The sequence below is a fragment of the Sinocyclocheilus grahami genome, unplaced genomic scaffold (assembly GCF_001515645.1).
Source record: "Sinocyclocheilus grahami isolate Dianchi unplaced genomic scaffold, SAMN03320097.WGS_v1.1 scaffold129.1, whole genome shotgun sequence".
In the NCBI taxonomy this organism is placed as follows: domain Eukaryota; kingdom Metazoa; phylum Chordata; class Actinopteri; order Cypriniformes; family Cyprinidae; genus Sinocyclocheilus; species Sinocyclocheilus grahami.
The window spans coordinates 1,042,010-1,056,614 of NW_015505308.1; the positions used below are offsets into that span (position 1 = coordinate 1,042,010).

General features: G+C 37.4%; 1 protein-coding gene across 1 annotated transcript in view; it reads right to left on the reverse strand.

Moving 5' to 3' along the window:
* Positions 1-14,605, reverse strand: part of LOC107590549 (zinc finger protein AEBP2-like) — a 40,286-nt gene that overhangs the window by 18,422 nt on the left and 7,259 nt on the right. The window contains exons 3-6 of the mRNA XM_016279358.1: positions 12,704-12,913; positions 12,494-12,618; positions 11,616-11,683; positions 9,314-9,427 (exon numbers count right to left, since the gene is read on the reverse strand). Coding sequence (XP_016134844.1) covers positions 9,314-9,427; positions 11,616-11,683; positions 12,494-12,618; positions 12,704-12,913 — 517 coding nt within the window. The remainder of the gene's footprint in view (positions 1-9,313; positions 9,428-11,615; positions 11,684-12,493; positions 12,619-12,703; positions 12,914-14,605) is intronic.

The window sequence follows — 14,605 nt, forward strand, 5'->3', positions numbered from 1 at the left end:
AAAACACGAGCCGATCCCAGGCTGCTTTTACACTGTCAAACAATAAAACAAACAGTCTTGGTGCCGTGTGTCTGGCAGAGACACCAACTTAGACAGATACTAAAAATAGCAGCGCCCACGCGATGGTGAAACTGATCTAACGGAGTCCTGCTGGATGCAGAAATGGGACAGTTACTTTAAAAATGTATTCCAGTAGAAAAGGACTGTTTATTGACAAGAAATGAGTTACCTAATCCAAATATCACAATATGAAGGTAGTGCCCAATTACTTGCAACTACTTATAAATGAACTCACAGCTTCAATTCAAGACTTGAGACAACTGATATCAACTAGATAAGCCCAATTGACTATTATAATGTGCATAATGCTGATTACCACAGAAATTAATTGGGAACCAATCACAGAAGGTTGTATCTGTTGCTTTTTTTTCTGGGAGTCAATGGCAACCCTATGAACCGCAGGTAGTACAATTATGAAATTTGGTACACTTCGAGTTGCATGTCTGAATAGTAATCTGAACAACTTTGGAATCACCATTTCAAAAATTCCCTTTTCAAATGGTTAGCCTATAACTTTTTAATCCTTTGTCCTAAAATAAATTACTATTCACATGCTGATCACATATCATAGTTTATAACCGTTTCTCCCTACCAGAAATCTGAGTTTTCGGTTACACTTTACTTGAAGGGGTGTGCATAAGACTGACATGACACCTTCATAATCATGACATGACACATGTCATGAATATGAAGGTTTTTTTTATGCATGTTTATGACAACTGTCATTAAGTGTCATTCGCTCAGTTATGTAATTTTTAATGCAAAGATGACATTGTTTGAGATGTCTTTGTTATGGGCTATGGTTAGGGGTAAGGGTAGGGGTAGGTCAAATATTGTCATATTTGCATTAAAAATGACATAACTGAGCGAATGACACTTAATGACAGTTGTCATAAACATGCATAAAACCTCCTTCATATTCATGACATGTGTCATGTCATGATTATGAAGGTGTCATGTCAGTCTTATGCACACCCCTTCAAGTAAAGTGTTACCGAGTTTTCTTTCTTTCTTCTTTAATGGGAGTCAATGACGCAACCCTGTGAACCACAAGTAGGAAAATTATGAAATTTGGCAGACTTACAGTAGTGGTCCTATATAGTAATCTGACCAAATTTGAGGTCTCTAGAACCAACTCTATAGCGCCACCACCAGTTCAAAAATTCACTTTTCAAATGGTTATAACTTTTGAATCCTTTGCCCTAAAGAAATTACTATCTACATGGTGATCACATTCCATAGTTTTAGGGGTGGGGGAAAATTTTGATTCATGGATGCATCGTGATGTGGATGATTCTGAATCGATTCACAAATGTGAAAAATGTGGCGTGCATGTAAGAGACGCATGATCAGGCACCCTCTGCATTAAAAGCTAGCATATGGAAGCACTTTGGCTTAGAGCCCTGCGCGGGACTGTTTTCTTAATCCCGCTCCCGCAATTTTTGTGTACAGTCCTGCCCGCTCTCGCAAACATTCTAATATTGTATATAATTTGAGCATCAGGGAACCGCTATCAATATGAGGGGCATTGCAATCTCTTGTGAATGATCGCTTGCAGTTCACTTTCGCGATCATGCACACTCTGTAAAGGGAGCACATCTTACAAGATCATATATTTGTCAATGAGCTCAGGATCTGTTGAGCAGCAAATCCTTCAGCATGAACTTGTCAGTCATCTCTCTTTACTTTCGACCCATGATCAGTGAAATCTGCCTCCTGCAGTTCGTGTTGAATGCAGGGTTGTCAAGTCTGCGTTCTTCTATGGTGTCGAAGGGAAAAAGGACCTGGACAAGAGCCACACTATATGCAAGTCGTGTCTATTATTTTTTGTTAGTGATTCAGAACATGCTGAAGTTTGTATTAATTTACAACAAGTATGCTGCTACAGGCACACATTTCTTTTCCTGTTGGTTCTTTGCAATGCTGGGACATTTGCTGGCAAACGTAAACTTCCAGATGACTTGCCAAATCACTTCCATTTGTTTTATTAATAAAAGATATGGGAAGTAAATTCATTATTGACCATTACAAATACTTTGCTTCAATAGTCACACAGTGAGAAAATCTGTATAGAAAAAAAGATGCATCGATAATCGTTTTATCGCATCGCAGCCCTCGGAATCGTAATCGAATCGAATCGTGAGGTGCCTAGAGATTCTCACCCCTACATAGTTCACATTAATTGCATTTGTTTCTACTAAAAATCTGGGTTACAGTGAGACACTTGCAACAGAAGTGAATAGGGCCCCTCTGTAAATTTTAAAATACAAAAATTACCACCAAAAACTCTGTATGCCCTATTGTTGTTTATACTTCTTATAGGAGTCAATGGCAACTCCATGAACTGCAAGTAGGAAAATTATGAAATTGGTACACTTTTATGTATTGGTACACAATTTATGAATTGGTACACTTATAGTGGTGGTCCGGAAGAGTAATCTGTCCATTTCTGGGGTCTCCAGAACCAACTCTATAGCGCCACCACCAGTTAAAAAATTCACTTTTCAAATGATAACTCTTGATTCTTTTGAAACCTATAAAGTAAAAAAAACTCTCCTCATTGGTGATCACTTTCCATCCATCAATTACCATTTTTTTCTGCCTACCAAAAGTCTGCGTTACAGTGAGAATCTTGCAATAGAAGTGAATGAGGCCAATACGCAAACGTTAAAATACTCACTATTTCAATGCTAAAGCCAGTAGACTAACAATATGTGTATGCTGACATGCTTTTAGTTTGAAAATCAGTTGCTAATATTTTCCTTGTAGAATTATATCCAATTTTACTACTTCGTCACAATGACAATGCAACAACATTTGCAATAAAACCCAAAAACAACTGTAAAATTGATGATCTAAACTGTTTTACAGCTTAAGTTTTAACAGAAGAATTAAGCAAGTGCCTTCACAAAATGTAGAGTTGTTTAATACAACTGCAACTAGTTTCTGTACATTTAGCTTCTCCTATTCTGCTGCGAAGGAAAAGCTGCAATCACTGAAAATCCTAAATTCAACACTTCATTTTTTCTGTTGAACAAGTAGATCACCTGTAGATTTTAGTGTGAAAACGCTACTCGCACTATTTGAACTACTAAAAAACTAATAAATTCATAGAAGAGTATGCAAAACGGAACATACCTAAAGATTGTTTTTAAATGCGCAATAATGCATTTACAGTAACATAAAATAGAAAAACACAGGGTAAGGTGGTAAATATTAAAATTCATTCAGTTTTAGTAATTAATATAGCACTCTAAACATTGGCTTATTTTGTCTGTCATGATCATACTGCTGTACTTCTTTCTTTGATCATTATATAAAAAAGGAAACCTGCTTAGTACCCCATTTCTACAAAATCTGGCAAGATGATTACATATTTATGTAACTAATGGAATATCGATACCTTCTCCTATCCTGATTATGTAACACCAAGTATTCTGTTACTCCTCAAGTCTGGCTGTGTGTGACGTTATTGAAAACGGAGGCACTCTTGAACGCTGATGTATATTAATCTGTCAGAGCAGGAAAGAAAATTCAAAATAAAGTTACATCCTGATTCCGGATGATTAAGGAATCCAATAACCTATGGTTTCATTTCATCAAACTAAAGGCATTAAACTGACTCCAATATGGTGATATGGTGGGGAAGCCAACAATAACAAAGACAGAGGGGTCAGATCACTGTAAAGCATGACTGATGCTGAGTGAACACATGTTTGAAGCAATGGTGTGAGACCAAGAGACAGCCGCTCTGATCCAAAACCTCGTCGGTCGACTACCTAAACAGCATTTTCAGGCATCAAAGGTGCACAAATGAAAAAAGTACCAAATAAAAATGGTCAAATGTTTATTTTCAGTGTATTTTTACTTGGAAGAAAAAAGCTAAAACAAAATACACAAGTATTAGATGAAAAACTTAAAGAAATATTGCCTCAGCAGCTAACTGAAAAAATTACTTGAACTAAAATAAAAAATAAATAAAGCCGAAATAAAAAGTAAATATTAGAAGAAAAATGTAAGTACACTGTAATCAACGACACCTGAAAAATCATTTTTGTTCTGTCGAAATAAAGCTAAAATAAAATTAATATATAAAAAAATAAAAGATATAAACATTACAAACTAAAATAAGTTGAAAAAAAAAGCTAAATATATGTTGAAATAAAAAAAAACTAACAAAATAAACTATTATAAAACACTAGTAAAATCTCTAATAAAAACCTCTACTATAATAGTATATAAATAAAATGACACTAGAAAAGAGCACCATTTCTATCACCATCTAGTGTGCTACATTAGTCCCTTGTTAGGTTTATTTTCATTTTGGATGTTGCCTTAAAAGTTCTCTCCTACGTAGGACGTAAACTGGAAAAGGCAGCTCACTAAGTTTTGAAACAGAGCCAGAATCTAAGGTGAGAGAGAGAGCCTGTTACTATGAAAAAAAGTGCGCTCTTGTCTCCATTAGTTATTGGATATGATATTTCTCTTTTCATCCCTCCCAAACGCTTCAATAAGGCCCACACGAGCGCGTCAGCCGTGAGAAACACGCGGGAGGTTCGTCAGGGGACAGAGCGTGTGAGGGAATGGATGTAAATGGACCCTTAACTGCACAGCAAAATCAGAGCTGGAGTGAAATATGCTCTCGCTTGCGCTTCAAACAGATTTAGGTTACTTGCTTACCTTCTCTTCAAAGGCCCTGGAGAGAAAGCATTAGTGCTAATGGCATAACAGTGTGAAAACAAGAGTCGGATGCTTCAGGAGCGTCTGAATATAGCCATACCATAATAAAGACATCTATACGTGCATATAAATGTGCAATATGATGGAACTGCCCAAATAGAAATGCATACGGTTTTCGAGGCTTTCGTTCATTATAAACCACCAGTAAAGCTATGTAGAGTTACTGTAATCTTTAAATCTTACATACATCACAATAACATTTAGAGGCTCCAAGTAACTGTACATTTTATGGAAATGTCAAACAGTCTAATACTAACAAACTAAATATAATCCAAAAACTTCTGGTTGTTTAGAAGCAGCTTTTATATTCAGCATCACATACTGGGTCATCAGCGGTTAAAACATGCCTTCAGGAAAGCGGAGTTTCTGCAGACGTTCTTTTTAGCACAAATAATTAGATTGTGACGTGTGCACATTAAACACTGGTGAGCATCTTACCTATTTATAGCACCTTACGCAGAGGAATGAACATAGGCTATGTGTTATTAAAAACGTACTTATAACAGAAAATAAAGTTAGAAAAAAACTGCCATTTCAATAAAAATCATGCTGCGTGGTGTGTTTGTTAACAGGGTAAATATCTTGATTCTGTATAGATCTATTGTGTTATATTCTGAAATATGCCTGAGAATCAATCAAATAAAACTGTTAATCTGTTAATAAAATGGGAAACAAGACATCGTTAACTACAACAAACCATAATTAAACTTCTTGAAGTAATATATATACACACACACAAACAAAATAAATATAAATGAAGACTAAAAACACAGCCAAATTAATAAAACTTTAAAATAAAATACAAAAACAGAAATTACAAAACAAAAGCATTAAAAATATTCATACAAATGATAATAGTACTTCAAATGATGCTAAAACCTTCTTTCCCCAGTGTTTTACCAAATTGCGACACCAAAATAGCATCTTAAAACTTCAAAATCATTTTAAAATATCTATAACATTCTGTAAGAGAAGATGGCCAAGACACCTTTGTATTATAAATTTTGTTTTTTTATGAAAATGAATCTTCATCATTAACAGCAAACATTTGTTTTTTTACTTCCTGCTCTGGGGGTTATTATATGGTGCATACATTACACACTTCCCCTTTAGCAATTTTTATTTATTTAATATTTCACCTTAATTCTCTAAGTGGTTTAGCACATTTAGGGCAGGGTGTATTTTCAGCAATTTCTCCTAAAGAATAAATAAGTAATATAAAAGCACAGGAGTCATGTGCAGCTCTGATGATATAGTTTCTTTAGGACAAACAGTCCCATTGTACGCGCTCTGACAGACCGCAGCTGCTGTGTATTACTCGCAATTAAGACACGCTTGTTACTCAGTGGTACGTTAGAGTTAAGACTATAAAAACTCATTTGGAAAGTCAAACACAGGCCCAAATACGATCTACACGTTTGATTATATTGGATGAGAACGCTGACTACAACTACACCGTTACATGAACACCAAAAAATGCAGCACGAATCCAATGCGTTTGTGCAAGAAACAAAACACTGTACACCAATAACTCGACACTAATAACAGGATTTCTGCAGGTTTATGAAGGTAGATTTAAGACTTTAAGACGAAGTAAAGGGAATATGAAGGGAACACAATACATCAATATGCTCTCTAAATGTAAATGGATCAAAGAAGAAAAGGGGTTTTCAAGCACCAAAACATCAAAAGTTTAATGCAGCTTTCATTTTTTCCCATACATTAGAAAGTGTTGTTTATTTTTATTGTATTTTTTTTTAAGAAAAAAATGACTATCCCACATTTTTTCCATAATTTACACAAGACAGCCACTAAAATGTAATTTAGCATAACAATAGTTTATATACCAAAATATATTGTCAGGCATATTTATAACAATAATCATTAGATGACGTTATTGCAGCCCCCAAAACGTCTCTACCAATCTTTGCCACCATCGTTCAAACCACTAGGTTTTACCCATTTGCCGGCAAGAATTTATCATTTAAAACATAACATTTAGTATGACCACTTTTTCTTTTATATATTTTAATAAGTACATGTTGTCTCATTTTTAAATAAACTATAAATACATAAATATATCTGTTATGCTGAATGACAATGGAACATTATTTCACCCTTATTTTGTCATTTTATTTCCAAAGTTATTTAAAGCATTAAAGTAGACACTTACTTTTAATATGGTTTATATGTATATGAAGTCACTTGTACATTTAATTTGACAAAATGGGACGTCTCATCTTTGACCGAAAATGTCACAATGAGTTATATTGGCAATATTTCAAGTTTTGAAAATACAACTTCCAACAAATCTACATAAGTTTATGATTAAAACAAAAACAAATATCTGCCAATGGGCTCAGAATAATCCACTTAATTCAAAAGTGAAAAACAATTTTTGGCAGGTCTGTGTAGTTGTTTTAAGCGCTGTTAATTCTGTTCAGTTTCTCAGAAAACAAGACTTCTAATGTAATTTTGCATATCAGGTAAATGTGTTGAAAGGAAGTTTAGATATTCATATTGAAAAACAAAAAACATTGAAACCCTTAAAGCATATTTAACGCCTCATTTTGTGGAAGGACAACTTTAAGACCTGCAGAAACCCTGAATAAAGATGTGAGAATTCAGCATGATTGAAAACCCAAACCAAGTGCGACAATAGATGAGAATGAGAGAATAAACTAAACCCCCCCCCCACACCACACCACACGGTCAGGTGTCGACTAAACCAGCCAGTCCTATTGGGAGGGCATGTGCATGGTCTGACGCTGAGCTAAAGGTCCTGGCAGACAGCCTCCGCGTCAACGCTTGCAAATCTGCCCCAATAAAATGACTCCCAGATGCCCCTGGCCTCCTCACTGCTAATAAACAACAGTCCTGTGTGAGAAACACAAGGTTTATATGGGCTAGAATCAAACAAACAAGCAAACAAAAATATATATAATTTTCAACTTTACTACAAAGACAGATGTATGATCTATAAGTATGGGAAACAGGGGATTATTAAGTACATGATCTAAGAAGCACCATCATTATTGATCCTATAGTTCTCCTATGTGCATTAGCCTGAGCGCTAGTGTTAGCTTTAGCACCATTACGTTGAGATGTCTATACACTCCTTGGGTTGAGCAGAACGCACAAGCGGCTCATGCGGGAGGACGATAACATCCCATCATCATCATCATCAGTAGGTGGAGCAGCAGTTATAAGAGTCTGTGCGCATGTTCAGAAAAAAAAAACTCATACTAAAAAAAAAGGCAGCAAAACCATCTATGGAAGCATTTACATCCAAAACTATTAGCTATCACAATCTGTACAATTATGTTTTCTGTCAGCTTGTGGCTTATTACATCTATCTACAGTACAGTAAAATCTCCGCATTACAAAAATATATTACAAATCTCCTGGAATATTTACATGGGCACTTTTTTTCACGAAAAAAGCAAAAGATAATCAGCAGAGTTGAGGATGCAGGGAAGGAAAATCAAAGCAAAACCGTGGTGTACAACACATCCTCCCAGACAGTTAAAAGTCCAGCACCGACAGAGTTCACAATTTTGTGCCTTTTTTTCCTCTTCAAGGGATAAAAACACACATTAAAAATTCACTGCATGCTTTGGCAGACTCAGAGCATTAAAAAGAAAAAAAAGGAGAAAGTGGAGGGGAAAAAAGCAAAGGGAAAAGAAGTCCCGTCTCAAAAGATCCGCGCATCCACTTCGGTTTGGGTACGTCAACAGGCGCTGACAGAAGCCACCCTCCCCACCCAGTCTTCTAGAAAAACATCCTGAAAACAAGCACAACCTGCTTTAGTACGATGCACACACACAAGAACCAACCACGTCATTTCTAATTGCATTTCTGTACCGCAAGCGGCAAAACGATGCATAAAGATGCTCATCAGAGCATGCCAGGCTCCTGAAGATGACGGGCATCTGTCCTGTTATTTACCGCTCCGTGGGGAGCTGAAGACATCCATGTTGTCATTAACATGCATGAATACATGCGCTTCCGCCCACAAAGTGATCATCTTGACCACATGCTCAGAAAGCATCACATTCCACACCAGTGCGAGAGTCTGGGTAAACAAACTCCTACTGCAAAGAATTGATGCATTACTATCGATTAATAGCGGCTCTAACGAGGGAAACAATCCTGGAATCGTCGTTTATGTCTGTGGGAGGAGGTCAAAGGTGACTTTAAAGTATCTTTGACCCGGGCGGATTGTATCATCAGCTTTATGATTAATTAACGTCTCCTCTCGTATCGAAGGTTATTGATCTCCCACCCACGTCCCCCCTGAGTTTTAGAGCGTATGTTTGGGTTTGGGGAGAGGCCGGTTCTAGTTGCAGTGACACCAGCACCATCTGCTGGAGAAATTCATAAAGAGCCTTTAACAGGAAAGCAGTGGCTCCCGTTGAGAACTTCAAAACACATGGCCCGAACATGGAAGTCGATGGCTCCTGCGCTCTGAACGCTACGGGTAAAGTTTGAGTGAGCTGCTAGTGTAGATCACCTGTAGATGTTGGGGTCCAACAGAACCGCCGTGTCTTGAGGAAGCTGGGAGAGGTGGACCACTTTGGTCTTCAGCTGGGGATGGTCGCTCTCGCAGACCCAGGCGTCTGGAAGTCTGTGCACAACAGAAAGAAATATTTAACATGGGCCATTTTTTGAAAGCACATTCAGAAAAGCAATGAATTAGAAAAAAGTATGCATTTTGTACATCGTATGCAATTGTTCTGTAGGTCAAAATGTGAATATACAATATACAGTAATGCAATGTGCTCAACATACTACATCAAAATGTGCAGTATAGTATAACAAAAATACAATTTCCCAGATTTTGTAGTATATTGAACGCAATGTATTGTGGGATATTGAATCCCACACAACTAGAACATACTGCATAGGATACTATATCCTATATTATAATGCAATGCACTCAACATACTACATATGCTAAAACGTGCAGAATACAACCAGGGCACATTGCATAGGACGTCCCAGAATGCAATGTGCTAGGCTGTCAATTTCTGACGTAATTAAATAATGATACATATCAACCATGATTAACATCATCTTGACTTACTATTTTATCTTATTGCCTAAAATGTAGTACAAATGCAAAATTCCTAGTCTAAAATGCATGAATAGTATACAGTGTAGGGTTACACCAGCAACCTTTTGATCAATTACAGTACTTACAGAAAAATATACTAGTGTGCATACAGTATGTAAACAGTATGCACGTTCTTAATTCAAATCATGGCTTAAAAATATACACTACGGATAAATATTAGCATTTGCCGGATAACACACAGACACACAGCCCTTCATTCCACCCTCTCCTCCAACACGCATTCCACAATGAGTTTATGAAAAATGTTTTCCTTTTTTCCTCTCCACAGAGGAGCCTTGTTTGGCTCGGGCTTGTTGTGGAGACCCAGAAATCCATTTTAAACATCTCCTGAGACGACAACTTCTTCAGTGTAATCGCTGAGCTGACAAACATTCCTCCGGCTCAGATTGATGCCCGACTCGGAATAGCAGCGTCCACATGCACAGGTTTGCTCAAGTGTACAGGTATGCAAGTGCATCAATTATCACAACATGGACCATTTTAGCTGCAGTGCAAATGTAAATTCAACAGTACAATTAGCAGCAAGGCTCATTAACCATATAAGTCGTTTAATATTTAAAACCAGTTTAAATTGCACATCAAGATTAAAGAAAGCAGCTCACAAAATGGTAAAATTAGAGTGGAAATCTGAGGATGGTTACGGTTACGGGTAATGTGTTCAAAGGCCTCTCGTCTAAGCCATGGAAATATTGAGAGCAAGTGGATAACCTTTAAAAGGTTTTTTATCTTGGACAAACTTCAATGAAAAGCGAGTTTGTTTCCAGGTGGTTGTGTTTCACGCAGGTCAGCGCTTTTCAATGCATTAAATCTGACAGTAATGCGGACATTTACCACATAGAACTGGAAACTGATCTGAATCTGCATGCTCGGGTGAGGAAAAAAATCACTGAAGACAACAGAAGAAAATGAAAACATGGATTCAGCGAGACAGCAAGAAGAGAAACGTGATTGAGAGACAAAATTAAAGTGTGTGAAAATGGGGAGAAATGGCCTGTTGGCACATTATCTACCATTTCTAAAACAAGAACGTTTCTGTAAGCATGAAATTCCCCAGCGACCAACACTTGGCTTGCCAAAATGTCATGTATACAGAGCACACTGGGTCAGATACTGTATCCCACAATGCAATGTGTTAAATCTGAACTTTTAATTCAAGTGGAATGAATGAAACAGAAGAAACGCATCAACCAGTTCCTTTAGTGGCTCATTATTTGATCAGAATGGCGATGTTTTTATACAAAACAATAGTTAATAATGGGATGAGAACTGGACACCAATTAAATAAAGGTCATTTGATAATTGTAGCATAATATTGTCCAAATATGCATATTTCCTTACTATATAGTAAGGTATACTTTCTGCACAGTGCTCACATGTATCTCTCTGCACAGTGGGACACAAACACGCTTGAGGGAAAAATGCTAAACTTCTCCTTTGGGATTAACAATATCTACACAGTCAGCTATAGATCAGTCTGTATGTGTTTTTGAGGCAGTTAATGTGATTTAAGGAGCCTCAGAACCATCAGCCTGTCACATATATCAAGTCATACGTGTGTGTGTGTGTGTGTTTTGAATCATCAGTGCGTAAGGCCGCCCTCAAGTGGCCCGTGACTCATATAAACGGCTGACATTTAGTGCAGGGCATTGAGGTGAGCAGTGCACTTTCATATACTCACATGTCCTCTGGCATCCAATGAAGCAGCACCTTCACTTTCCCAGAATCCTCCTTCCGCCTGGCGATCACCTGCTCAATTACACACGATGAGAAGGAATGCATGAGATCTCCTTTATAGGTTAATTCCATGCTACATACTGGCTGTGTGCTGTGGGACGGTTTTCATGTGGTGTTGGGAGCAGCAGGCCAAGCGGCGACTGTGGCCGTGAACAGGAGGGCCTGTGTGCTGGCGGCAGCTCATTAAACGTTTAATTAAAGACACAGGAAGAGCAGCGGCCCAGGCTAACTGGACCATGAGAGTCCAAGCAAGTCTGACTTCAGCTCAGAGCTACGGTGTGGTTTAGAAAGGACTAATTGCTAAGAAAAGCGATCATGCTGATGAAATGTTTAGCATATGAAATAAAAATAAAAAAACTAATTCATTACAGAAACTAGACATTTGTCTAAAAACAAGTTTATTCTCTATACTAGCGACATGGGCTGCTTTTGGAATGGAATACTAGTACACTGCATACTAAGCAGTGTATACTACATGCTGAATACTATTTTTCCTCAACAAAACAAGGATACACACTATAGCAAAGACACTGATTGGAAAAAGAAATCAATACACAAGTACCAGGATACTGCTTACTGTTTATACTAAAAAACAAAAAGTATTTGAAACAGTATTCAATGTGCAATACAAAGTTAAGTAAACAGTAGTATGTCATGGTTTTGTCACGTGACCTCACTGTGTTAATATTTGGTAGTTTGATCGATAGTGAACCAATAAATGTAGGTATTCTACACACTGTAAAGTGTAAAATACAGGCTTTACATATTAAGCACAACAGATATAAGGAGTAGCATGCTTAATTGTTGTAACTTGGTACCCACCGTACTGTGAAACACAACGCTGTGGCCTTTGCCTTGGCTCTCAATATGAGTCGCTAGATTGAGGCAGATGGCGCGATGACGGATTGCATCCATGGTCTGAGCGTCAAAAAAGTCATGAGGTCGTGCTGTAGGGAGGAAACAGATTGGAATTAGAAAGCGAGAGTTTTGAACCCAGAATTAAGCTTTGATTGAAATTTCACTAACACTCACGCAATGACCGCCGCCGTTTGTATTTAAGTTTCTTCCGTTTGTTGATGCCCGCTTTGGAAGGTGACTCTTCCTTCACCTTGGTTTGGCTTGAGAGTTTGGAGGAATTCTGTGAGCTGAAGTGGGTCGGCACGTGGCGCGCTAGCCCCCCCTGGGAGGCGAAGGTGGCATTGCACCCACCCACCACACACTTCAAAGAGACAGACATCGATCAGAGTAATAACAGTGAATAAAAAAACATCTCACATGAACTCTTAGCAACGCTGGGTTATAATTACAGAATGAGTCCTGTGGACAGTGTTTTCATTGTCTAGCCATGATGACAAAGTTTACTCATAAACAAAAAAATGCAGCCGTACACAAGGTTTACACTTTTGTATAACAGTATTAACTCATACTTTTCTTAAAAATGCCATAAAAATCGAAATAGATAAAAGACAGGATTCCTTTAATGAATGCAATTTTTTCCTGATTTAGATATTTTGGTGAAATGTGACCTAATGTGTGAGACTGACCCTGCAAGACGATTTGTTGCACTTTAAAACTGCATTAAAGAAAGAACATCTGCTTAAAATAAGTAAAATAAATGGTAATAATAAAATGTTACTACAATAAAAAAATAGAAACTTAATAGAACAAATAAAAAATAAATTAAAAAACAATTAAACAAAACAGAACATGAAAATAAACAGTAAAGTTTGTAGACAAACTACTTTGATGTTGGCTTGAGAAAGCCTAGTCTGAATATTTAAAATAGTGTAACAAGCTGTAAGTTGTAAGACTTCAAGACTTAGACTTTAAAAAAAATGTTCATCTCGATCTCACATTTATAATCAACGAAGCGCTCTACACCGCACAATGAATCTTTTATTTACACCGTCTACACTTTGCTTATGAAAGGATTCATGAGATATGTCTGTGATTCATTACTCAACGCTGCAAAAACATGTAGTAACCTTTGAAGCTCCCCTCAGCGATCACAATCACAAATATATGAAGAAGATCTGGTCAGTCGTACTGGTGCTCCTAAATATTTTTCATAGTCGCACGCAGTACTTTTCAGTTGCAAATGCGACTGAAATGATCGCACTGCAGAGCCCTGAGTAATAAACCATAATCGATTATAACGTACTGACGCTTTTCTGATGTCATTTGTCGCATGCGTGCTTTGTCGCGGTAGCATACAATGGCGGAGGGAGGTGAGACGCAAGCGAGTAATTAAAAATGCTCCAACTACTTTAAAAGCCGACATCTGGGCACATTTCAGCTTTTATGCACAACCTGGAGAAGACACACACTGTGTGTAAACCATGTCACGCACAAATAAAATATGCAGGGGTTTATACCCATAGATATGTATAGATGCTCTTTTCGACTGCTCCAGATACGTTGACACGTCTGCCATTTTGGAATGGTCAACTTGACGTCATTCACCATAATAATCAATGTATATTCAAAGATATAGATGCATATAACTTGCTGTTGTAGACGCACACAGTCAACTTGCGCTCGAGGGTTCGCAGACCTTTCCAAAAATGGCAGATGGCTTATGTTTTGCGGCCCATAGAAACAGTCGCTAATGAGGCATCTATGTATACTGTATATATATATATATATAGCTATGGTAATACCACTAACTTGAGAAACCATGTCAGCCGTTTTCACCCTGAGCTGTTAACGCCTGTCAGTGCCAAGGTGGACCGAGCTCAGACAAAAATTATACATTCAAGAAGCATGTTATCTTTGAGCAGGTAAAATTAAAAGTTCAGTTCATATATCAGACTGCTTGTATTTATTGACAAAATTGTAGGCTATACATGTGAAGTACAATTGAAAATTGAGGATGCAGTGCATCGTGATATCGAATTGAACCGAATCGATGACATGATAATCGTAATCGAACCG